Source organism: Zootoca vivipara, chromosome 1 (assembly GCF_963506605.1).
Source record: "Zootoca vivipara chromosome 1, rZooViv1.1, whole genome shotgun sequence".
NCBI lineage: Eukaryota > Metazoa > Chordata > Lepidosauria > Squamata > Lacertidae > Zootoca > Zootoca vivipara.
This window is the reverse complement of record NC_083276.1, coordinates 129,032,130-129,057,972: the sequence shown is the minus strand read 5'-3', so window position 1 is coordinate 129,057,972 and position 25,843 is coordinate 129,032,130. Positions and strand designations below refer to the sequence as shown.

The window sequence follows — 25,843 nt, the reverse complement described above, 5'->3', positions numbered from 1 at the left end:
ACATGAATGGAGAGAAATAGTTGGCCCACGCTGCCCACCTTTAGATGGGTGGAGTCCACCTTTAGATGGGTGTGGTGGAGTCTCCCTCTTTGGAGGTCTTTAAGCAGAGGCTTGACAGGCATATGTCAAGAATGCTTTGATGGTGTTTCCTGCTTGGCAGGGGGTTGGACTGGATGGCCCTTGTGGTCTCTTCCAACTCTATGATTCTATGATTCTAGATAGCAGTTTGGATTTCTGGACCTACAGCAGCAATGACATTCCATCTCCGCAATGAGCACAGCAAACAATATCCCATCTTTTATAAGACATGATCTTGTGTTGAATCATATTCTTAAGCTCCACATTTACTCCACACAGGCACACAAGTGGTTGTGTACCTGGATCACTTTCTGATACAGGTGGAAAGACCATTTTATTTCTGAGAGGAAGTAGGTAGTAGTTTGGGGTGAGCACATAGCATTGCACGTGGGAGAGGCTAAAAATTTGCTCTTGAGGGTTGGAGGACTCTTCAGCAGATTTTACGGGTGCGCAGCGGGCAGTGAGGAAGGTAGCACCCTGTTACATGTGCAGAAGTTCACTAGCTCAACACTGCTTTCCTCACCAGGAGCTTTAAAAAATGAAACCACAGCACTGGAAAAATGTTTCCTTACCAGTTGGTTTTGCTTTGGGCTGTATGCTTCTACGTGTGGTAGAAAGTCGTGCACCGTGACGGCTGCGAGGTTCCGTCTGTGTTTTCTGACGTGATAAAAGAGGCCTTCTTAGCTGGAAAGCATTGAAGGAACAAAGTTAGAAATATAATAATAATAATAAATAATAATAATAATAATAATAATAATAATAATAATTTTATACCCTGCCCTTCCCAGTCAAGACCGGGCTCAGGGCGGCTAACAACAAAAATATCAAAACAAGCATAAGAGAAACAATTCAATTAAAATACAGATTAAATACAATGTTAAAATTCAATTTTAAAATGAGAATCTACAAGTGGAACCTCATTTAAATATCTGTAGGATAAAACCTTAGGGGAGGGTAACACCAGGGTCAGACTGATTCAGTCCAAAGGCTAAGAGGAACAGCTCTGTCTTGCAGGCCCTACGAAAAGATGACAACTCCCGCTGGGCCCTAGTCTCCTGAGAGAGAGCGTTCCACCAGGTCGGGGCTAGTACTGAGAAGGTCCTGGTCGAGGCCAGTCTAAGCACCTTGTGACTCGGGATCTCCAGTATGTTATTATTTGTGGACCTTAATGTCCTCTGCGAGGCGGTCCCGCAGGTACGAGGGTCCTAAGCCGCATAAGACTTTAAAGGTCAAAACCAGCACCTTAAACCTGACCCTGTACTCCACCGGGAGCCAGTGCAGCTGGTAAAGCACTGGATGAATGTGATCCCGCGGCGAGGACCCCATAAGAAGTCTCACCGCGACATTCTGCACCCGCTGGAGTTTCTGGGTCAGTTTCAAGAGCAGCCCCGCGTAGAGCGAGTTACAATAATCAAGCCTAGAGGTGACCATCGTATGGATCACTGTGGCCATGTGGTTCTGCAATACATCTCACTTGACAGTAAGCCTACAACATACATGGGAGTTATGTTCTGCGGAATGCGCCTAAAGAGCCTAAATCACATATCGTCAAAACCTTTTAGGTTCAATGGCAATTGTGATTGCCAAAGTCATTCCCCCTTTTATTTATTATTTATTTTTTGCCATGCACATGAAGCTGAATGCTCACAAGTTAAACGTGTATAAGATGCGGGCTTACTGTCTAGCCCTTTTTTTCCAGTAGATAGTGAGCGCTGCTGGGCGCACGGCCCTTTTTACGCGTCTGGCAACTTCTGTCTTTCACATGCAGATTCTTATACCCGGCGTAAAAGACGGCCCCTGACTCTAGACATGATTTTCCTGGGTTAAAAAGTACATTTATTTTGTTTTCACTATTTGATCTAACAAGGCATGTGAACAAAATTGTACCTTTTAGAATTTTACTTGATAATATGAGAACAAGGGAGACACTATTTAATATGGTCTTGTTATTGGTGAGACAGATTAGATAATCTCTCACCATGTCCTGCATTTTAAAAAAAGTGTCTGAGATTTTTAATGCAGATAATGAAAACAAAATGCAGTGATCAAACATGTGCTCCTAAAGGCTGTACACTCCTCCTTGTCGTCTTGTTGGAACAATGCAATCTCTACACAGAAAGAGGCATACATCGCAATCAGTTTCATAAATCCAATGCTTAACATTGATACGGTCTACTTAATTTTCAAGCAAATTCTACAAAACAAAATGTAATCAATTATTTCATCCAATAGGCTGCCAACGTATTATGAACTTACCTGCCTCAAGCCTCTTTTTCTCCCTAATGGTTGCTGTAGAAGAAGATTGTGGTGTCCAGGTTCACTCTGCACGCTTGCTACCCTGTTAAGTGTTAAAAGCATTCACTACTGTAGAAAGACATATACAAGAGACTTGTTTTATTGCAGATGTTGCTAAACATATTGATAAAATCGCTTCCAAGATCACATCACCTTTGAAGGTAACGGGAGAGTATCTGTTAGGTTTGAAATTAGGGTATTAAGAGTACTAGGATTGAAAGAGTAATGACATTCAAGAGTAGGCCATATACTGGAAAGTATTGTCTCACAAACTGAACTCTTAATCATGCAATAATACATTCCATTATACAATGGCCATTCTGCTCCCCATGCCATGAAGGATGAAGGCAAGTCAATAAAAGGATTTCATTTTATTGTCCTAATGTCTTTTTTTAAAAAAATTGCAGGCACTAGGCAACAGTTGGAAACACACATTTTCCTTCCTGTTAGATTTTAAATTTACCCCTTCATCATTTATAATTTTAGCTCAGAAGGTGAATGATGAACACAGTTGACAAAGTATTAATTCATGTCATGGGCACAAGACTTAATGGAAAAGGTTATCACATTGAACACATACTTGCAGGCTCAAGTTTCTTTGTGGATAGTGATTAACATAAGCACTAGTCCTAGAAAAAGCATGATCATGGTCTTCAAAAAATGAATTTAACAGACTCCACAGAAAGCAAATTTTCTGAATTGAGAACAAACATAGTTCCATAACTAAGCAGGCACAAACACCCTACTGCAGCACTCATCTGCAAACTAGAATAATGTTCCCCAGTCTGTTTCCATTACTTTATAGTATAAAGTTTATACCATCCAATAAGAACTGTTCGTATAACAGGGAATGCCTGCCAGTATTCTAGTTGAAAGAACAGCAATATGAAGACAATTTCAGTAGTAGATAGTACTTTGCCATTGTCTGATAGGTGAGGCGCTTTTCAAAATCACAGTGCATTTTAATTCTGTCCCTTGTACATCTCCTTAATAAACGTTGGCATGCATTATTCAGTATTTGATTTTACAATAGATTTTGCTGATATTTGGACTGAAAAAGGCTCCCCTCCCATCTTCCCTAACTTTGATGGATACTTATGGTTCTTGTTTATTGCAGCTTAAGAAATTGAGCCAAATAAAGCAATGTTTATAAGTTATCAAAATTCTAATGGTCTTGGAGCACATCTTACCTCTGGCATAAGATCAATAATGCTATTGATCTTACGCCAGAGGGAGAATTAATGCTTCGTATTTATGTACTACGTATGTTCTTTGGTCTATCCCTCACCTAGTGCTGGGCAGAAGTATTCAGCCCAATTATTTTTGCAAGCTGGGGGTGGGGAGATGCTCTTTGAAAATTAATTAATCTTGGGGGAGGGTTTGGAATTTTCAGAGCAGAATCTTAAATATGGAGTGGCTGACCCTTCCAACAGGGAATCTCTTTTGCCAAGTTGAAATGTAAGGGTTGTAAATAAGATGGCAAGGAAAAGATCCGTTGGACTCTCTGTACTGTCATACTGGACCCAGGTTGGCTCAGCTCCTCCTAGTGAAGGAAGGAATGTCATCCCTTCTCAGGAACCTTTTTGCAGCTTGCCCCTGGAAGCAAGCCAAAATAAAGGAAAGAAACACAGGGCCCATAAAGAGAACAGCCACACACACACACACACTGCATATAGGCACTTCAAACCAATTTAGGTAGCTCAGGCAGGTAGCCAAAATGAGCAACATAGAGTGTGGCCCTGGGTCTAGTATGACAGCATGAAAAAACAACAACCCATCTCTCCCAATGGATCCTGCTAGAGGTAAAGAGCATCACTAAGGAAATTCCCAGCCAAGTGTGGAGACTATCTTACAGAGCATTTGTCCTATGGGCTCGCATATTGAGAGAAGAGAAGGTCCCACCCCTCTGTTGTGTTCCCTGATTATGCAGAGTTCTATCTATATTGCACCAGGGCAGCAGACTCCCTGAAGCAGATCCCCCCAACCCACAAAGGGTGGTGGAATAAGCGAGCAGATCCCTACAGTTTCTACATACAACTCTAATTATGCGACGGCTTTAACACTCAGATATGGCTACTGTACAAAGCTGCAAGCAGATTACTTTGGTAGGGAAGACCTGCCTCAGAAGTTGCAAGTAAGTAATTTTAAGTAACACTTCAGTGAACTTCCAAAGATTTTGAAACCATCTAGTAGTAGCCTGCTAAAAAAAGGCCTCCCATATTATTGAAATTAGTACATGTGACTAAAATGATTAATAGGAACCCGACAGATGCTGCACAGGTTTAATTAATGCATTGCAGCAACTTGTTTGCTGGAAGTGTAACTAAAAACTAAAATTTTGAACTCACTATGTAATAACTATAGCCAGGGATGCCACTTGAGTAAAATATGGGGCGGGTGTGTGTGTGTCATGCATCACATGACGTGGTGCATGAACACAATTTGAAAGGCAATGCCCACTAACTTTTGGGGCTGGCCCCGTCAAATATTTTATTGGGGAGCTGAAGACCCTTTGGCCCCTAGGAGTTGGCTCCTATGAATATAGCTAAACAGTTCCTGACAAATAGTTATTCAGGTCAGGATTCACCTAATGAACCCTGAAAGGCAAAGCAGTGCCCTGTGCAGGGCTTTCTGCTTGCACATTGGGGCTTTCCCTTCTCTCCTACTCCTGTGCCTCTGAAATAAGCTTGGGGTGTGTGTGCTAGGGGAACCCCCAGAACAGGGCACAGGAGTGAAGGTGTTTGCACAGAAGGAATGCTTGCAATAGCACAATGCTGAATTTCTTCCTCAGTTTCCACATGAAAAGCTCCAAAGGATAAAATTCAATAGCTTATTTAAAGGGGTTAGTGAAAAGTTTTTGAGTATCTTCCCTAAACCTATCTTCTTGCAGCTTAAAACCTTTCCTTTTGTCTTACCTGGCATCAAAGAAGATGAGAGAACTGTTGACACAGTCTTCAAAGCATTTAAAAAATACTGTTATAATCTATTCAATGAGTAATTCTGTAGTTCCATTTAGTTAAAATGGTCCTTTACTCATTATAGTCCTTCTCTTGTCCTAACAGTCACTCATCTTAAGAGATCCTACAACAGTTATGGTATAGTGGCAGCAGTCATTATGAGCTGCATTATGATCTGAATTCCACAGCACGATGAATGGTTAGTGTTAGGTCCAGTTGTGGACGACTCTGGGGTTGTGGCGCTCATCTTGCTTTACTGGCCGAGGGAGCCGGCGTACAGCTTCCAGGTCATGTGGTCAGCATGACTAAGCTGCTTCTGATGAACCAGAGCAGCGCACGGAAATGCTGTTTACCTTCCCGCCTATTTATCTACTTGCACTTTGACGTGCTACCGAGCAACGGGAGCTCACCCCATCGCGGGGATTCAAACCGCCGACCTTCTAATCGGCAAGCCCTAGGCTCCGTGGCTTAACCCACAGCGCCACCTGCGCCCCACCATTACAGTACATGGTGTTTAATATATAGCAACAAAAATTCTTAAAAATCAGTGTCTCCTATTTCCACTGATGTGTTATGTATAAATAGAAACAGATCCCTTTGTTAAGAGAAGAAAAGAGAAGAGAAGACTCTCTGATATCTTGTAAAAGCTACAAAGACATGGGCAAAGTCCTGCAACAGATAATCTAGGACAGAGTTTGGTGTGACAAGTTCCACACTGAACCCCTCCCCCCTTCGCCTTTTTTTGTGTGTCAATAAAGGTTACTAGCAATCAAAAGTCTCAACTGAACTAGGGTTGCTGCACCTTTGACTTGCAGGCCTGATAATCAATGAAGAACAAGGAACAGGAATGGAGGGAGAGAGAACTGAGGATGAGTAAGGAAAGACAGTGAATATAGGGAGCAGGTTGTTCCCAGCACAGACACTGACATACAGGTAGGGTAAACACTGTACCTAGAGAGGCTGCCCTCAGCTGCCAGGCCTTGGGAGTCATCGAGGACATTAGGTTCACTGCAGGAGGGGCGGGGAGGTAAAGCATTTAGGGAAGAAAATATGTTTTTAAAGCATGCAACCGTCTCTGTGTTCAAAGAAAAGAAGTATCAGAAGGATAGTAAAGGGAAAAAATAACAGTAAAGTTGGTCTCAAAGCTGACTCACTGAAGTTAGGGTCAAACTAGATGTTTTGGTTAATGTTGTAGACAGCAACTATATCATGGCGGTTAACAATGTAATACAACACATGTTGTATATGTGCATTGGGACAGTGTTATCCATTACCTACTTAGCTATTTGTTTGTTTTTAACTGCTAAAATCAGCATTGGGAAAAGCTCCCATTGGCACCAGCAGCATCTTCTCCTCCCCCACTGCTAACTGCAGAAGGAGGGTGCAATTTTCATGTGGATCATAAGTGGAAAGAGAAGGGTTAAACCTCCCCATTCCCTATAGTTCAGATGAAAATTGGGATCCCACCACGCTTTACATTACGTTATTTTTTAAAACCCAGATATAGTTGCCGACTATCCATTAAACATAATGTGCAGTTTGACCCCAAGAACCAAAACCTAGACAGAAGACTTGCTGTTTACTCTAACAGGTGTCCTATAGACAGAAATTATGATGCAAAGAAATCTCCTGATTTATACAATACATCACAATTAGGTGGCATTGTAATAAAAGAGAGGAGGATGGAGTGATCTTCAAACCCTTGTGCCCTGTTTTTATTCTATTTACTGTCTTTCTTTTCAGACCGCTTTCTCCTCAATATCATTCCTCTGGACAGCCATGACCAGATAGGCACCAGAGCTTCTCAAATGTTTTGGGCTCAATCCCCTTCTCATTTGAAACTTACCCATGAGGCCCACTCATTGCAACGTTATTTCCCCCACAAGGAAGTAACCCTAAGAGCCTCACACACAGCTGACCTGCTCCTGTAGGTAAGGGTATTTGGAATGGGAGATGTAATATTGGAACCTAAAGAACCTTGCTTCCCCGCCCCCCACCGCCTCCTCCCAAAACATGCATAGGAAAAGATAGTTAAACACCGGTAGCAACTAAGCTCCTTTTTCTGTAGCTCAGGATGTGGCAATGGGGCAGCCACCTGCACAAATATAATGTGGATCAGTGAGACCTTCTGTCACAGAGCCTGTTCATCCCATACAGTTCTCCTACCAAGGCTTCACTGCTGCAAAATCCTCTGCTTCCATGGGTGAAATATACTCGGAGTCGAGAGTGAATTTCATGCTCTTTATTCAGCTCGTAGTCATCAAGGAGAAGAAGAGAATAATGCCCTTTTCCCAAAACCATCTGCTTATATACATTATTTACACAATGGGCTTTGCGTGATTGGCTACTTCAGGGCTGCTCCTGCAGGCCAATCAGGTTGCGGATTCACTTCTGCCAGCCGCCTGATTGGCTGCTCCTGCAGGCCAATCAGGTTGTGGGTTCACTTCCACCTGGAGTTGGATTGGGTGGCTCCTGTGGACCAATCAAACTGCTGATTCTGGATCCTATTGTTCTATGATTCAGCTCAGTACATAACAATGGGCATAGCCAGGATTTATGTTAGGGAGGTCAGGATTTTTTTTGGGGGGGGCGGGGCGGGGCAGAAGCAAGCTATCTGCAATGCAGTTGCTCAGTTAGTTAAGTGTTTTTATTTATTTTACTTGATTTAGGTGGCGCAGCTGCCCCCTGGCTACGCCCATGACTGCTTCCATGAAACTTTATGCCTCACCTGCCACCTTCTGCCAAGTGTCTCTGCCCCAAGGGATGTGTTATCTCTTAACTAGAGGGAGTGCTGTCTGCAATATCAAACCTGATTTTTTTCCCCCAGGAGGAAGGCTCAGCCTGCTTCAGAATCTCCTCCTCCTTTGGAACCCTGAACACTCTCCAGGGGACGAGGACTCTCCTGTTCACTTTGCATTACAGTAATGCACCATGACCAAAACAGTCGCAAATATTAGTGTGCTTTTACTTTCTCACCAGTCAATCAATTATTTTTTGAGCAATCCACCAATTAAACTTTGCAGTTTTAGTAAATATTTTCAAACACTACCAGGCTAATGATGTCATAGCATACAACTATGATTTACAGCAAAACATTAGTAGAAATGTTACAAATAGCTTTACAGCTGAACTTAATTTAGGCAAGTTCTTAGGGGGGGAAGCTTATAGCCCTGTCAATAGACAATAAATGCTCTTTCTTTCGCAGTTGTCAGCCATCAAGGATTGTTTCTGATGATCAAACTAGATGAGACACAGGAGAACTGTGATAAGCATTTCTTGTGCAACCACCAGGGGGAGAACATGAACTGAATCAGGTCCATGGCACTAGGGGGAGGTTTCTCTAAGAGTTTATCCACCCTGACCTTTTGCCCCGCTCACACCAAACAGGCCAGCACTTTAAAGCTCTGCATTGGGGCTTTCACCATGAAAACCCACTCTTTCATGCTGAAGTACAACAAACAGCAAATCAGCTTTTCTGCAGAATGCCATGTGCTCCGATTCACCTTGAAAGAGCGAGTTTTCATGGGGAAAGCTCCGGAGCATGGATCATGCCCAGAAAGCGCAGAAGAAAGGTAAGTCCGGGAAAGCCCTAACTCCTTTCCCCGGTGATGTTTTCCCAATGAAAATAAACTTCACAAAGCTGGGGTTTTTCCTCTCTCTTAAGGGAAAACATATAGGCAACAATGCTCAACACGTGGATTAAGTGGCCCAAGAGTGACTGCAAATTGGTATGAATTTCACGTGATGGCAGCATGGTTGCAAAAAGTTTCCATTTCATGTTGCATCTTTCTGCCTTACTTTTTCACTATGCATAAGCAGTTGAGAGAGAGAAAAAACCTGGCTAATTACTGTGTCAATTTATCACCATGTCAACTGGTTCTCTAAATCCACTGTAAGAAAACAAGACTGGGCTGTGGAGGGGGAATACTGGGGATCAATGTCAATTTATTTTCCAATGCTTGCCAAGTGAATATAAAAGTTGGGCTATTGCTAGATTTAAAAACCCCAAATTCTCTCTCTTCAACACACACACACACACACACACACACACACACACACACACATGCACCATGAGCACAGTTAGCTTTTTGTATGTCAGCAGGTATGGGACATTTCATGCACATTCTTACTGTCTAAATCAGAGGAAAATCTCACTTTACATTTTAAAGTCACCCTAATGTTCTCAATATGCCACACACTATAGTGCCTAAAGTTCTGTGCAAATGCAACAGAAGAACAATGAGTTCAAAAAGTAGGACCACTTAGCTGTAGGACCATAGAAGTAGCTCAGCTACTTCCCAGCTAGATGGAAAGATCTGTCCAAGATAGTGATCCGTATGCTTTTATTTTTAAAAAATGTTGCATTCACAAGCACCTTCAGTTGAGGCTCTGATCTAGCAGAATATATTTGTAACTTAGACTACGGTAGGTCATGGAATGGAAAGTTAACAAGAACAACAATCTTTCTTCAAATTACCTATTACTCACTAATAAGTGTCAAGAAAAACATGAAAAAGTTTCTAATATGTAGGATTAAAACAGTAGTTCCTACACCATACAAATTTTAACATAAAGACAACGTTGCATTGCCTCATTTCTTATTTTATTTGACCTTGTGACAACTCTTCTTCTCCAAACACCCATGTGTTGAACACTATGTTATACCTTCATAATTTCTGCTCTTGTGAGAGATGTCAGGAAATGTGAAATAGCCTGTTTTGTTACCTTTGGCTGGGTAACATGCCCACCTCAGCCTGAGGTGCAGACATGCTGGAGAGATGGCTGGAGAATCTCCTCCTCCCAATGGCACCCATGAGGTATGCTTCTTGTTCACTTACCACACTGGGCATGCTCACGGAATCATCTAGAGGGAATAGGATGAAGAATCTCTCACATTATGTTTTAATACCTGCTGTAAGCCACGCAGAGTGGCTGCGGTACAAGGAGGAGGAGGAGGAGGAGGAGGAGGAGGAGGAGGAGAAGGAGAAGGAGAAGGAGAAGGAGAAGGAGAAGGAGAAGAAGAAGAAGAAGAAGAAGAAGAAGAAGAAGAAGAAGAAGAAGAAGAAGAAGAAGAAGAAGAAGAAGAAGAGACGGTGGATTGTTTCACATATAGCTTTTGGGGTTAATAGTTTCATGGCTGTCAAAATTCAAGCTGTCAAAACAGGGAAAAGCTAGGTATGTTAGGGGAAGATATTAGGCCACAGGATAGATGCCTGATAAGCTACGCCACGGCAGCAGCAAGATTATTGATCGCAAAAGATTGGAAGTCTCAAAAGGTACCAACAAAAGAAGAATGGCAAATCAAGGTAATGAGTTATTGCAATTTGGCTAAGAAATATGAGGAAGTAAAGGGAATAAAGAAAGAGGATAGTGCGAAAAATTGGAAATTATTCACGGATTATATTAAGTGCCAGGCAGAAAAACCAAATCTATTACAGGATTGTTAAACGCTCAAATGATAACATGGTAAGAGGAAGAGAGAAAAGAGAAGTGAAAGGAACAGGACATAAAAGGAAAGAAATAGGAAAATAGGATAGAAAGAATGTACAAGAAGATGTTAAAAGAATAATAAAACAAATGGTACGTTGTTAGAAAAGGTGCAGATATAGTTAAGAAGGAAAACTGATAAGACAGTTTAGCGAAGGTTGAGAAGAAGGGGAAGGGGTGGGGGGAGGGGGGAAAGTAATGAAATTAATAAAAGGAGTTGATGTATTTTAAACACTGATTAACTGAATGGATATATGTGTGCATTTTGGTTTTTTTTGGTTGTTGTGGTTGTTGTTTTAGGTTTTTTTCTTGTTTTTTGTTTTTTTTACCGTATTGTTTTTTCTGTTTGTTTCTTCTGTTTTGCTTTTTTTTGTATATTTGTAGATTTTGTGAAACGATTTGTAAAAACCAATAAAGACTCTTTTTTTTTTAAAAAAAAAAAGAAATTTAACACATACAAATTAATAATGTAAAAAAAAAAAACCAGGGAAAAGCTTTACCCCATATAATGAAGCCCTCTGGGAGAAAGCCCTACTGGCTTCAATGGGACTGAGTCCCAGGTTATGTGTGTACTGGATTGCAGAGCTTAGTTAAATACCAGAATGAAAACGGCTTCAAGAAGTAAAAACCAGTTTGGTTGTTTGGTTTGCTTTGCTTTTCAGCCTCAGATTGAGTAATTTAAATCTACTTTTGATAATAATCAGCTAAAAATGAAATAAATTAAAGCATGCCACCTTAGTTCGAACTTCAGCAGAGGGTTTGTAGCAGTTGTAACAGGATGAGTCTTCCCTTCCTAATATAACTGTAAAAATGGCAGCAAAATCCTACAAATATACAGAAGTGTCAGCCCCATGATAAAAATAATCAAAATGTTTTTGTAAACCCTTTCAAATATAATAAGTGTAAATATAAAAATCTAAGTTCAAAATAATCTACATAAAGGCAATATTTGTTAAGAAAAAGATTACTCTGCTTTTTTAATTGCTTTTTTAGTCTGTATAATTTAAATTAATGTGTGACCACCATTTAATTGTCTATATGGGCAAAACTCAGCGCAACAGCCATGTGTTTAAATCTGTGTTTGTATCTGTAGCAGCCATACAGAAAATAGAGGGACAAATTTCACTTTCAGCAATAAAGGGAGGGGTCAGGATGGCAGTTTACCTCCCTGTAGCCCCTCTGCCTAGTGCTTTTCTCCTAGAGATGAATGAATAAATAAATTTATTTAATAAATCTGTATACCACCTTTCACCAAAAGATCACAGGGTGGTTCACAGCATAAATCACAAAATACACAATGAAAACAAGAACAGAACAAAACCCATAACCCCCTCCCACAAACACATTTAAAAGAACAAGGCCTGGTTGAAGAGGAACGTTTTCACCTGGTACCTAAAGGTGTATATGAAGGTGCCAGGCGAGTCTTCCTAATATTATTTCTAGTATTAGAGCACAGCAAGGGGAAAAAGCCATGCCAGAAGAAGACTGTAGACAGGTAAGCGGGGCTTAGCTGCCAAGTCTCCCGTATTCCCCGGGAAACCCCCGTTTTTCCAGCTGTCCCCAGCCGAAAAAACGGATTTTTTTGTTTTCCCCCGGTTTATTCTGGCGTGGCGGCCGTTTTGGAACTGGGTTCAGAAGCGACTTTTGATGCTGCTTTGCCCAGTTCCAAAATGGCTGTAGCGCGACTTCTGGTGCAGCAGCCATTTTGGAACAGGGCAGAGCAGAATCAAAAGTCGCTTCTGAGCATGCTCTGCCCAGTTCCAAAATGGCGGCAGCGCTACTTCCGGTCTGCTACTTCCGGTCCAGTCCCTTATTTCTCAGGTCGGAACTTGGCAGGTATGAAGCGGGGAGGTTGCAGCAGAGCAAGAGATGGGATACGGCCACCCCATCTGCTCTGCTGAAAGGCCCCCCAGGCTCTTTCTTCCCTCCACTGTCACCTGGCCACAGCCATTGCATCTGAGGAAGGCAAGGGGAGCAGGGTATTTCCACTTGCTCTGCTGAGATATCAGCTCCATCCCTCTCCTTTCCCTGAACTGTTTCCATTCCAGTTGGCTATTATAAGTACTATGTAACTTTAAGAACAGCTGCCTGCCTGCCTGCTTTTGCTTGTTTCCCTCTTCTCCTTCCCCCCCCCCCGCCCCGCTTTTATGAGATCAGTGCTATTTTTCTAGAAAAAGAGGTGCTGGAACTCACCACGAGCACCTCCCTTGTTCTCTTAGAATGGCAATGGCGCCCACCTGAGAAGGGCTGGAACAGTTCTGGCAAGTTCTGGCTGAAAAAAAGCCCTATATAAGACGTATCTTAGATTATAAACCTATGGGCAGATACAGTGGAACCTCGGTTTACAAACGTAATCCGTTCCACGGAGGCGTTCGTAAATGGAGGCATTCGCTCCCCAAAGGCATGCTTCTGCGTGTGCGCGAAGCACCAATAGAGCGCTTCTGCGCATGCGCTGCGCAGATCATGTCTGCGCATCCGAAGCCGCGGAACCCGGATGTAAACGGAGGCATTCGTAAACGGGACTGTTTGTAAACCGAGGTACCACTGTAATGACTTCTTTTTCTTGATCTTATATAAACTGCTCTGGGAGTAAAAATGCTTCAACTCAGGGGAAGGATTGTGCACACCTCCCAGTGTATCTCCCTCTGCCCCTGGCTTTTTAGATGACTGCAGTGGATCCGGATTTAAAGAAACAGACCTGCTGCCACATCACCTCTACAACGGTGGGTACTTACTTTCTTCATCTTCCTCATCTGTCCGGCTTAAAGTATCCTGGGAAGCTTGTTGGGAAGGCTCACTATCCTGTTCCCAGACAGTTCCAGTGCCAGTGTTGGAGCGCGACATCGTGGCGAGACTCAGTCGGTATGCAGAGGTAGAGGTGCCTGCAGTGCTGATAGAAGTCTTACCTTGGTAGGCTGAACAAATTAAGGTGGGGGAAAAGAGGCAGGGAAATGAAGCTTATGTTCATTAAAATGAAAGTTGGCAAGACTTAATTCTTTTCCACAGCAGGAACGAAAGGAGGAGGGTCAGTGATCTGCAGATTCTGAGCCATTGGAAGTTCAGGCAATGTAAAGAGAAGCTTTCCTAAAGTACTTACTTTAATTCCATGATACTATTAAGTTACAAGAAGCACTTCCCTGAGACTGATTGAATAAACGTCATGTAAGACATTTATCTCACCATATTTGATGGGCACCAGTGGTAGTCACTGGTTTTCAATTACACTACAGTATATACCCAGGTGGCGCTGTGGTTAAACCACTGAGCCTAGGGCTTGCTGATCAGAAGGTTGGCGGTTTGAATCCCTGTGACGGGGTGAGCTCCCGTTGCTTGGTCCCAGCTCCTGCCAACCTAGCAGTTCGAAAGCACGTCAAAATGCAAGTAGATAAATAGGAACCGCTACAGCGGGAAGGTAAACGGCGTTTCCGTGCGCTGCTCTGGTTTGCCAGAAGCGGCTTTGTCATGCTGGTCACATGACCTGGAAGCTATACGCCGGCTCCCTCGGCCAATAATGCGAGATGAGCGCGCAACCCCAGAGTCGGTCACGACTGGACCTAATGGTCAGGGGTCCCTTTACCTTTACCTTATATATTTAGAAGATATTGTCTCACCACCATTCAGGTGGCAATTACCGGTATTTCTTTGCAGGACTTCAACCTTAAGGGATGCCAATGTAACATTTTACAAAAGCTTTAAAAAGTTAAATTATTGATCCTTTCCAATTTCAGTTTTAGAAGTGATAGGTGGTTTAAAGCATTGTGCTGTTGGTTAAGTGATGATTAGTGTACTATGTTCTTATCTGAGGTGCATCTTTCCTCAACTGGCTTTTATTCATCAATCTCCTCACCTGACCCACTATGCACAGCCTCCTTGAGGATCTTTAGCTCATTGTTGAATTCCGCAATGAGAGAGCTCTTGCAGAGAGGGCGTGGGATGAAGCGCCGCTCCAACTGGTCAGCAATGTGCTGTCGAGCAGTCATTTCTTCATGATTCTCAGCTGGCTGGGCTAGCAACTGGGGGTGAGGGTGGTCAGGAAGAACAAAAACCAAACCAGTTAGTTTTAAGTCAACACTCTCAGTGATTCTGCAAGTGACCCTCATAACACTAAACAAAGATATCGGTTCGGTTTTGTAACGCCAGTTCTGTTTTTTGTAATACCTTTTGGTTTTGTTTATATTTATAAGTTTATAAAGTTTATATTTATAAAAATAAGAAACACCATCAAAATACTGTTTCAAAATTTAGAGGAGCCATAGCTCAAGGGCAGAATGCCCACTTTGCCTGCATAAGCCTCAGTTTCAATTCTAAGCTTGTCACTTGAAAGGATCTTAGGTAACAGGGCTTATTAGCCCTCTGCTTGAGACCATACAGGGGTCACTGCCTGGCCTCCCACTTGTCCATCCATTCCCAGCAGCAAGGTCTGGTGGACTGGCTGACTGGGCTCCCTCACTTGCTTGCTTACTCTAACACCGCCTCAGCTCCTAACAACCAGCCCCAGAGGCACCATCTGGCCAGCCCCAGAGGCACCATTTGCCTGGAAAGCTTGTAGCCAGGGCTGCTACAACAAACAGCTGTGCAAGCCTTGGGGAGGCAGAGATGCAAGAGGGCATCAGAAGACGGAGGGAAGGAAAGAGGGACAGAGGCCAGTGTTGCCTGCTGCATCTCTGACCATCATTCAAGGCACCCTAGGGTGCCATGGCACACTGGTTGAAAACCCTTGGTCTAGAGCAGGGGTTGTCAACCTGGTCCCTATCGCCAACTAGTGGGCGTTTCAGGATTCTAGGTGGGCAGTAGGGGGTTCTACGGCACAAGCTGAATCCTCCTTCCATCTAGCACTGGTGGGCGGTAAGGAAATTTTACCATCAAGAAAGATGCATTAGTGGGTAGTAGGTATAAAAAGGTTGACTGCCCTTGGTCTAGAGCAGGCATCCCCAAACTGTGGCCCTCCAAATGTTTTGGCCTATAACTCCCATGATCCCTAGCTAACAGGACTAGTGGTCAGGGATGATGGGAATTGTAGTCCAAAACATCTGGAGGGCCAAAGTTTGGGGATGCCTGGTCTAGAGAATCAACACCTGGAGAAGAGAAGGTTAAGGGGTGATATGATAGCCATGTTCAAATATATGAAAGGATGTCATATGGAGGAGGGAGAAAGATTGTTTTCTGCTGCTCCAGAGAAGCGGACACAGAGCAATGCTCCAGAGAAGCGGACACGGAGCAATGGATTCAAACTTCAAGAAAGAAGATTCCACCTAAACATTAGGAAGAACTTCCTGACAGTAAGAGCTGTTCGGCAGTGGAATTTGCTACCAAGGAGTGTGGTGGAGTCTCCTTCTTTGGAGGTCTTTAAGCAGAGGCTTGACAGGCATATGTCAAGAATGCTTTGATGGTGTTTCCTGCTTGGCAGGGGGTTGGACTGGATGGCCCTTGTGGTCTCTTCCAACTCTATGATTCTATGATTCTAACACCTTTGAAATGTTTCCTGTTCTTCCTTTGAGGCAAACAACAGGTGTACTCAAGGCTGTTTTGTTTCCAAAGAATACACTCTCACTTTTGAGAGTGCTACTACAACAAAGCATTCCTCTCTCCTCTCCCCGCCCCCCCCCCAAAAGATCTGGTTTATCAATGTCATTTCACAAGGAAATGGTGATTAACATTAGAAATAGCTTTACCTTGCACTGAATGAAGGGTCGAAGAAGCACAAAGATGGGAATTCGGGTTCGAACAATAAAATCTATGAAATCCCACAGGGCAAGCCCTCCTACTTTTCGCAAAGCCATCTCTTTGACCTGCAGGCTTAGCCAATACCATTGGCTGCCAAGCTGACGCTCAAAACAGACAAGGATCACCTTCAAAGCTAAAAGCAAAACAAATGTCAGAAGAATTAAAGTTCTATGTGGTGACAATACATGCATAAACGTTAGTGTGCCCAAAGCCTTTTCTTCATCAGCTTCAAGCTCTTCACCAGAAAGCAGACAAAATGTTGTTTATTGATTATAATTCTTACTCTGACTTTTAGCCTAGTCATAAATTCAGAAAAAATAATTTGTTTCCTCTTCCCTCCTCCACCAGCTGCAGCCTTCTACTTTGTTCAGCAGAGCTCCTGATGCCCCCAGAGAGGGGGGGGGAGTGCAAACAGGCCCCACTTGTGAGCTCCCCACAGTTGTCTGGCTGGGCACTAAGAACTGGATGCTGGACCTGATCAAGCAGTGCTCTTCTTTTGTCCTTTCTGGTGGGCATGCAAAAGGCCTCCAGAATATAACAGGTTGAACACACATCCACACCACCCAGAAGATGGCATGTGATTTATATTGCAGTCATAGCAGCTTCCAAGGATCCTCTTCCAGATTTCCCTCTGTGGCTGAGCTTAAGACGAAGCAGGTAGAAGGAAGCAGAAAGGAAGAAGGAGGAGAGAATATGAAGACAAACCAAGAAGAAAAAAACACCCTCTGTGGCCTGGAAGGTGCAATATGTCAGCCAAACTGAGGTAAATGTGCAGAAGCCCCTCTATGAGAAACATCCTCCTGATCAAAATAAGAGGGAGGGGCTGGAGACCTTCTGAGCCTCACCAGAAGGAACATGACTGGCCCAGCGTTCTTACCTGTGACTGGCATACAGGACTGCAAGGCCAATCAGGAGGTTCAGGTGGCTGAGCACCCTACTGACAAAAGTTACTTCTGCTTATCAATCTCACAGTGTCTAGCAGAAGTCCACTGCAAATCTCGTCCAACAGAGCATTAGTGGAAAATGCTAGCTGGTCCTGGTAGGATGGGCTATAACATTAAGCAGCCATGGCCTGAACCCACCTTGTCAAGGTCAAGGGGCTAGAAGGTGCAAACAGACATTCTGCTCTGCTGAATTGGCAGGTTCTTTGGATGTAAATCTTTAAGACATCTCTGATGTCCAGCTTGTGTCAGGCCCACTGAGAGGGTTGGGAGAAGAATTAGGACAGAAAGAAGGTAGGGCAAGCTCTTGAGATTTGTGAAAAAGAGGATTGGTATTAGGAAGGTTTAGGCCCTAGTACTACTCTGTCTTCCTCAAAGGCACCATGTTGGACTTGATAGACAGGGCCTCCAATCTGGAAATCTCTTCAGACTGGCATTAATAACCACAAGAGAGAGTACCTCAAGTGAGGACAGTCTTAATGAAATAGTCCTAAGAGACTCAAATGGAGATTACATTGGTGCTTGCAGCACCACACACAGGCTACATGAACCTTTGGTCCAGTGGTCCCTCTCCCAGGGGAGATGAAAAAGGCTGTGGTTTCCCTTTTTAGGGTGTTTGGTTTGAACCCGCCCATGCCAGCACAACCTGCAGGAGTCTCCAAATGTCTCCTGTTTCCAGGCTCTGAAGATTTACATGCTTACATCTGCACTGTTTGAAAAATTATAACAACAGAATGGGATAGAAAAGAGAGAAGCAGAGAAGACAAATGAGGTAGAGCCCTTCCTGTTCTCCCAAAATATCAGAAAAGAAACAATATAAATTAAGGGAAAGGGTGTGGTGAAGAGACGAGTACAAAATAAACTGCAGAAAGTAATGTGTGCTAGAAACAAGGAGAATGAGCAGCTTACCAGGCACCCAAACTTGGGAGCTGCCTGTAAGTAACTGCAGTTTAGGCCACATGCCCCTGGCTCCCCTTAGCTGTTAGGGAGTGGGGTTACCTACTGTGTTCTGCAGACCTCCTGCAAGCCAACCAGAGAAAGTAAACTTTTCTCCCATGAACCTCCTTAGTTTGACTTTACTTAGGATCCAAGCCAGAGCTTTTAGATCAGGCATGTCCAACAGGTAGATCGTGATCTACTGGTAGATCACAGGGTGTTCCTGATAGATCCTGGTTGATCTCTGCCCCTCCTAGTGATCTCCTTAGACAAAAGCAAAAAAACCAAAAACAACAACATTGGCTTTCTCCAAAAAGCTCCACAACTTGGGCTTTCCAAAAAAAAGCTCAAAAACTTTGGGTAGATCACTGCTAGTTTTTTAATACTGTTAGTAGATCGCAGTCTATTGGGAGTTGGACGTTCCTGTTTTAGATCATTCAAATGTCACCTCAAACATGATGCTCTTCAGTGGAAGCAGTTTACATGTTCAGCTGTGAGTCATCAAGTGTTAAGATGTCAAATGATGAAATCTCACATAAAATCAATAGAGATATTGATGACACGATAGAAAAGCATGCATGCACCAACTCTTGGTTTCCTTTATTTTCTTTCTTTCTTTTCGTTTCGGCTCTGGCAGGCAGAAGCTTTCACTCACCCAGGTAGGCTGCCTGGCTAGTGGATTCGGCTAGCCCTTCCTTGCGCAAGTCCTTCCCTGCGTCCCCAGGGGTGGAGCAGTGGGCAGGAGAGCTCTCCAGCATAAAGTTCTTACTGCGGGAAGTGCTGATGATGCGAGGTGGCAGCAAAATGTTAATGACTGTCTGGAGCAGGAGGAGGACCTCTGGCTGCTCCAGCCAAGGGCTGTCTGCATGACACCAAAGGGAAAAGACATAGAGCAGGTCAGGAGCTGACTCACCAAACAGGTTCAGCACCATTGATGCAATATGAACATTCCGCACACCCAACTGGTCCCCCTCTACCTTCTCCTCCTGCAAGCAAAAGTCAGAGTTATTCTACAACACAGCACCTAATTTTAACCAACATGATGTTTATGCTTACTTGCACTTTCCCCACCCTCTCACTGTCCTTTGACATTTAAGGACAGGTTCCCACTAGGGTTGATATGACCAGGGGAAGGGACATTCTCCCTGTTTCATTACTAACCCCAAGGCAGTGGTTCTCAACATTTTTTTTCTGGGCTACACTTTCAGGATAAAAATATGCTCATGCCACACTGAATATTGGAAAACAAAAAGAAATGACTCCTAGCAGGGCTTGATTGATAACAAAGAGCACAACTACTTTATAATACAGTCACGGGACATCCAGAAAGTATAAAACAATGCAGCTACGTAAGAACATGAATCATTCCCAAAATATGAGCCTCTTACATATGTACCTTAAGTATGCATACAAACTCTATGAGAGGTGGGAGCTTGTAGTATCACTTGTTGCTCTTGCTCTCATTCTGAAAATATATCTAGCCATATTCTGCAAATAAAAAATATTATTTTGATACTGTACTATACTACACTGATATGTTTAAATATTTGTTTGATTGTCTTCCTGCCACACCCTTTGAGAACCACTGCCCCAAGGCAAGGACAGCAACCCTTGATAAGCTCAAGATTGAACAGTTGTTGCCCCCAAGCTGAGATTGTGTGGCAGAACAATTTGCTCAGGTGAATGAGTCCTTTGGAAAATAATCAGTCATACTGAATTAACTATAATCTGAAAAGCAGAGTTTGAACCACTCAAGTGGCATGGAATTCAGTGAAGAGTAGCTTAAGTGGAAGCTGTGTGGGCTTTCTAGTTTGGTTCCATTTCTTTCTTACACATAAGTGGGGTGTTTGGTTTTTGCTTTTGCTCTGCCAGGATACTCTGTCATTCATTGATCTCAAAAAGAGGAGCTCCTCTGTCAAAGAGTGAATTCAGAAAACACAGCTGAAATGAAAGGACAAAACACCCCTTTCCTTTTGTTTATCCCCTACAAGCCCAACTGACAACACACCACTGAAAGGACACTCATAGCAGAAGAAGAAACAGAGAGGTGGACGGATGCACAGACATTTGCTGGTTCGGAGAGGCAGCAGGGAGGGGGAAACAGAAGAATCTTTCTGTTAATCAGACCTTTGCTTCCTGATCCTACTGTGAGCACAAATGGAATCAGTAGATTTAAAAGCATTCCTTCCCTTCTCTCCTGATTGGTGAATGGAGAGATCACGTGGCTTAGGGGGAAATCTTCTTTCAAAGCCTGTGCAGTAATAATAAAAAAGAATTAAAATACCGTACTGGTAGATTATAGGGGTTGAAGTATAGTAAAAAAAAAAAAAGGATCCATCAACACTTTGTTTACACAATGCCCTGTGTGTCCACATCTGGGTGAGTTCACCAGCTTGGATGACATCTACGAAAGGCTCAAATTCCAGTTTCAGCATAATCTCTTGAATTTAAATCTGGAGTTTAGCCCCATATTGTTTTGCTTGATCCTGAGGCTTGATCTGCCAAATGCCAAAGATGAACAGCAGTAATTGTGTCCTGACACTCTGGAAACAGGAAGGCTTAGCCAGTGACAAAAACTACATGAAGCTGAAGCAGCTTTGTCCAATCTGGGGTATGAATGAATGAATGAATGAATGAATGAATAAATAAATAAATAAATAAATATTAGGAGGACTACAACTCCCATTCGTCCCAGCCAGCACAGCTGAATGCTGCTGTGGTGAATGGAGTCTGTGCTTCCTGCAGTGATGGGAGTTACAGTCCAAAGCATATTGAGAGCACAATTTGAGGAAGGTTTGAAACTTTAAGTTCTTCAATACTTACATCTTAGGTGTGAATTGTACTTAGGGGTGTGCAGAGGCTTTGTGTGAGAGCTGAATGATGAGGTGAATTAGGGTGTTTCAGGGATCTCCCCCCTTCAAAGTCAAAGCATGATGTCAACACCTCCCTGAGTCAGAGAGGAGCCCCCACAAAGTCATGTCACTCTGTTATTCTGCTTCTGCGCTCTTCTGTGCTGTATTGCCTATAATGTATTTCTTTTTTTCTAGGTTCATGGGCTTTGCAATAAGTGAGGCCTTCTGGAATGTTGTCTGCAGCGCACTATAGAGGTCTGAATTTTGATGTTGTTGAAGCACAGCAGTGGAGGATTTTTTTTTTATTTAAACACTTTTTTAAAAAAAGTCCATTGCTCTGCTTCAGCACTACAACAGAGCTCTTCAGGACTTCACAGGCAGAATTGTAAGACATTGGAGACCTGTAAAGGCCTATCAGAAGACAAAAAACCACCACCCCAAAGAGAAGCTGGTGTATGACTTTAAAGTTTTTAAATATGTGTGAGCAAGAATACACACTTCCTAATTCTTTTAAGCTAAGACAGAAACAATATCACACTCCCAATTAAGGGATTATGGAGGAAAATGAATCCCTTTAATTTTCCTCATAAAAAGCACCTGGACTTATTTGCCTGCAATTTGTCAGGCTTAATCTACTCTGGAGGGTCCTGTGCCTGTCAATTTAATCTACTTTGGCCAAGAGGGGGGAAAGGTATGCCCATTGTTAGGTTTCCCATTACAGAGAACAGGGGAACCACAGACCTTTATTGCACACAGAGCAGCTCAGAACCCAAAACACAGATCAAAGTGGAGTGAACACAGTGACTCAGAGAGAGTTTGGAATTTAAAAAAAATGCACAGATACAAGGCAAATCTTGGAGCCTATACACACATAGTATTTGAATGTGAAATGAAAGGACTCTCTAAACAACTTGAATCTTAAAATGATGGATTTCCAACACGGCTGCAACTTAATAGTAATAGATAAACAGGTACCAACTCCATCTGAAACATATTAACTGTGAAATGGCTGTGTGTGTGTGTTTGAAAATTCAATATCTATATAATCTTAGAACTACAAAATTATTTCCTAAGAGTACGTGGCTAAAACAAGAAACATGTTTGAAGGTGCATACATCTGCTGCCACAGACTGACATGACTACTTCTAGCTAAACTGAATGTATTATATTAGCTCTCCCCCCTCCAGTCTGTTAATGTATTTATTTAAAACACTATACACGACTTTTCCAAAGCTGACCCCACTCTCAATCAAAATACACTACTGACATCTTTCTTTAGTCACACATATGCTTCAATTTCTCTAAGTCTGTGCTTCGGTTCTTTTTTCCTCCCACCCCACCCCTTTTATCATGACACTCTCATCTAGCCTGAGCACACAGCTTGCATTTTGTGAGACAACACACTGCACACAACTATTACATTTCCAATATTAAGGATAGTTAAATATAGTATTTGATGATTAGTATAAAAATTACTCTATGCATTTATACTTTCTGTAGTCTCATCACACTGTTATTTGAATTAAGGTTCAGTTTACCCAAATGTCCTATAACAACAAAAATAGTGCAATACAGTTGGACAGAAATAATTAATCTAAGAATCTACACTTTGGAAAAGAAAGGAATGCCTTATGTGAACTTCAAAAAAGTCATAACCAATCTTTCATTCAACTAATAACAGTTTGTGAGGTGTCAATGCAAAGTTTGAAATTACGCAGGAATTTTCAGTGGCAAAATAGCTGGTCCTCGTATTGCAAAAAAAAAAAAGACATCATCAGCGTACATTGATTTAGTCATTTCAGATAGTGCGAGAGATTTTTTAAATTTCAAAGCTTACATACCCATGACCTATACAAGTCCTGAACTTCTTCACCTCTTTTGTTCTTATTCTAAGCCTAAAAAGTAACAATGGTTATCTATCTATCCGTCATGAGAAGTACAACTACCATTTGTGTCAGCTCTTCGGTTGGTTTAAACCTGCATAGTCCCAATGTGACTTCAATGGGGCTGTGCTAAACTGGTACCCACCGAGGATCTGGACAATTGCTAAATGCCGTGGCATTCCAAACTTTTAACATATTTGTTGGGTGGGAAATTCTCGTTTTGCTTCACAGTTTTTGCCCAGCTTTCGCAGAAAACAAGAGCACCAATGAGTTGGTGTCTCAACCACATGATAAGCAAAGCCTGATGAACAGGCAAGGCAGTCACACCTGAATCTGCAATGCTACAAGCCGGACAACAGCTGTGCTGAAGGGTAGAGGTGGCGAGAGATAAGGGCTGAGATGAAGAAGGGGCAATCCATCGGCCACACTGGAAGGTCCTACTACTCCCATCACCTGCAATACAAACACAGCACAGCACCATGACCAACTATTGCAATTCCATCCATGCCATACCCTCCAATGTTGGTGAGGTAAACACTTCAGGTAGCGCAAGACTGGGGTTGCTCTGTGATTATGAGTCCGCCACAGTGTCTTGCGGTAGCTGGGGCCAGTAAGGAAAAGGAGTGGTTCTAGCAGGAAGTGGGTGGGGAGGAACAGGGACTGCTACAGGGTTAACCAGAGGGTTTGGTCAGAAGGCACAGGGGAAACCAGTACATTTAAGAATGTACCCAGTACTAGCCCTGAAAAACCAGCACTGTACTGGTAGAAGGAGGAGGGGTTGGAGGGTATGCCATGTAGCTAACCGTACTCAATAGCAAAAGGTACTGAAATCACAGTGTTTCTAGTTGGCTTGAGCTGTTCCCTTATTATGTCATGGTAATGTCCTGAGTCTGACCTAGACTGGTTTTTATACAATGTTCAGACTCTCCTGTAACCTATTACTTCAAAGGTTAAATCTTGAGGGGGGTTGAACTGTTTAAAATCTATGCCTGCAAAATATTTTTATTTAGAATGAATAATGTTGCTAGCATGGTTTGAGGTTAAAAAAACCGAACCCCTCTCAGAGGGTTTTGTTCAGCTTTGCGTCTGTTAGTTAAGAATACAATACTTATTACACTTGCATCCAGTGGCTACTCCAAGCTATCTCTCTAGATGCAGTTAAACATTTGTTCTAAGCAATTTGAAGGTGTCCTGAGTTCTTGCTAGAAGTTCCCTAAGAAGTTTATGGCTGACACAGGATTCTTGCTAATATGTTGTGATGCTGGATAAATATTGCTTGAAGGACTAATAGTCACCTTGCTTGGCTCTACTTCAACTTGTAAACTTGTAAGTAAACAGATTATAGAAAAGATTGCAAATGTCTCCAGCACCCACTGTTCAGAAATAAAAGCGGTATTTCCAACCACTTGGGAAAGTAGAAATTCCAGTGGCTGATCAAATAAGCTCTGATAACTTCCAAGCAATGTGGGACATAACAGGACCATTCAGGATTAGGTAAAGGAACCCTGAATGGTTAAGTCCAGTCAAAGGCTGGATCAAACCAAGGGTCCATTTAGTCCAGTAATCTGTTTACAACAGTTGCCCAGCCAACTCACAGACAGTGCACAAAGGCAACAGTCCTTTCCACTGTGTGTCCTTCAACAACTGTATCATTATCTCTGAACATGGAAGTTCAATTTCGCCATTATTACTAATATCCATAAATGTCCTCCATTAATGCATCTATTTTCCAGCTGAACTATTTAAAATTTTAAAATTTTAAAAGATGATGTTGTTAAGGTGCTACACCCAATATGCCAGCAAGTTTGGAAAACTCAGCAATGGCCAGAGGATTGGAGAAGATCAGTCTACATCCCAATTCCAAAGAAGGGCAGTGCCAAAGAATGCTCCAACTACCGCACAATTGCCCTCATTTCACACGCTAGCAAGGTTATGCTTAAAATTCTACAAGGCAGGCTTAGGCAGTATGTGGACCGAGAACTCCCAGAAGTGCAAGCTGGATTTCGAAAGGGCAGAGGAACCAGAGACCAAATAGCAAACATGCGCTGGATTATGGAGAAAGCTAGAGAGTTCCAGAAAAACGTCTACTTCTGCTTCATTGACTATGCAAAAGCCTTTGACTGTGTTGACCACAGCAAACTATGGCAAGTTCTTAAAGAAATGGGAGTGCCTGATCACCTCATCTGTCTCCTGAGAAATCTCTATGTGGGACAAGAAGCTACAGTTAGAACTGGATATGGAACAACTGATTGGTTCAAAATTGGGAAAGGAGTACGACAAGGTTGTATATTGTCTCCCTGCTTATTTAACTTATATGCAGAATTCATCATGCGAAAGGCTGGACTAGATGAATCCCAAGCAGGAATTAAGATTGCCGGAAGAAATATCAACAACCTCAGATATGCAGATGACACAACCTTGATGGCAGAAAGTGAGGAGGAATTAAAGAACCTTTTAATGAGGGTGAAAGAGGAGAGCGCAAAATATGGTCTGAAGCTCAACATCAAAAAAACCAAGATCATGGCCACTGGTCCCATCACCTCCTGGCAAATAGAAGGGGAAGAAATGGAGGCAGTGAGAGATTTTACTTTCTTGGGCTCCTTGATCACTGCAGATGGTGACAGCAGTCACGAAATTAAAAGACGCCTGCTTCTTGGGAGAAAAGCAATGACAAACCTAGACAGCATCTT

At 42.7% G+C, this 25,843-nt stretch overlaps 1 protein-coding gene across 1 annotated transcript in view; it reads right to left on the bottom strand.

The window, feature by feature from the left end:
* Positions 1–25,843, bottom strand: part of UNC80 (unc-80 homolog, NALCN channel complex subunit) — a 133,878-nt gene that overhangs the window by 6,572 nt on the left and 101,463 nt on the right. The window contains exons 55-64 of the mRNA XM_060282245.1: positions 23,481–23,606; positions 20,546–20,669; positions 19,074–19,280; positions 16,490–16,674; positions 14,665–14,830; positions 13,553–13,732; positions 10,056–10,194; positions 6,282–6,338; positions 2,335–2,416; positions 651–762 (exon numbers count right to left, since the gene is read on the bottom strand). Of these exons, the coding sequence (XP_060138228.1) occupies positions 651–762; positions 2,335–2,416; positions 6,282–6,338; positions 10,056–10,194; positions 13,553–13,732; positions 14,665–14,830; positions 16,490–16,674; positions 19,074–19,280; positions 20,546–20,669; positions 23,481–23,606 (1,378 nt within the window). The remainder of the gene's footprint in view (positions 1–650; positions 763–2,334; positions 2,417–6,281; positions 6,339–10,055; positions 10,195–13,552; positions 13,733–14,664; positions 14,831–16,489; positions 16,675–19,073; positions 19,281–20,545; positions 20,670–23,480; positions 23,607–25,843) is intronic.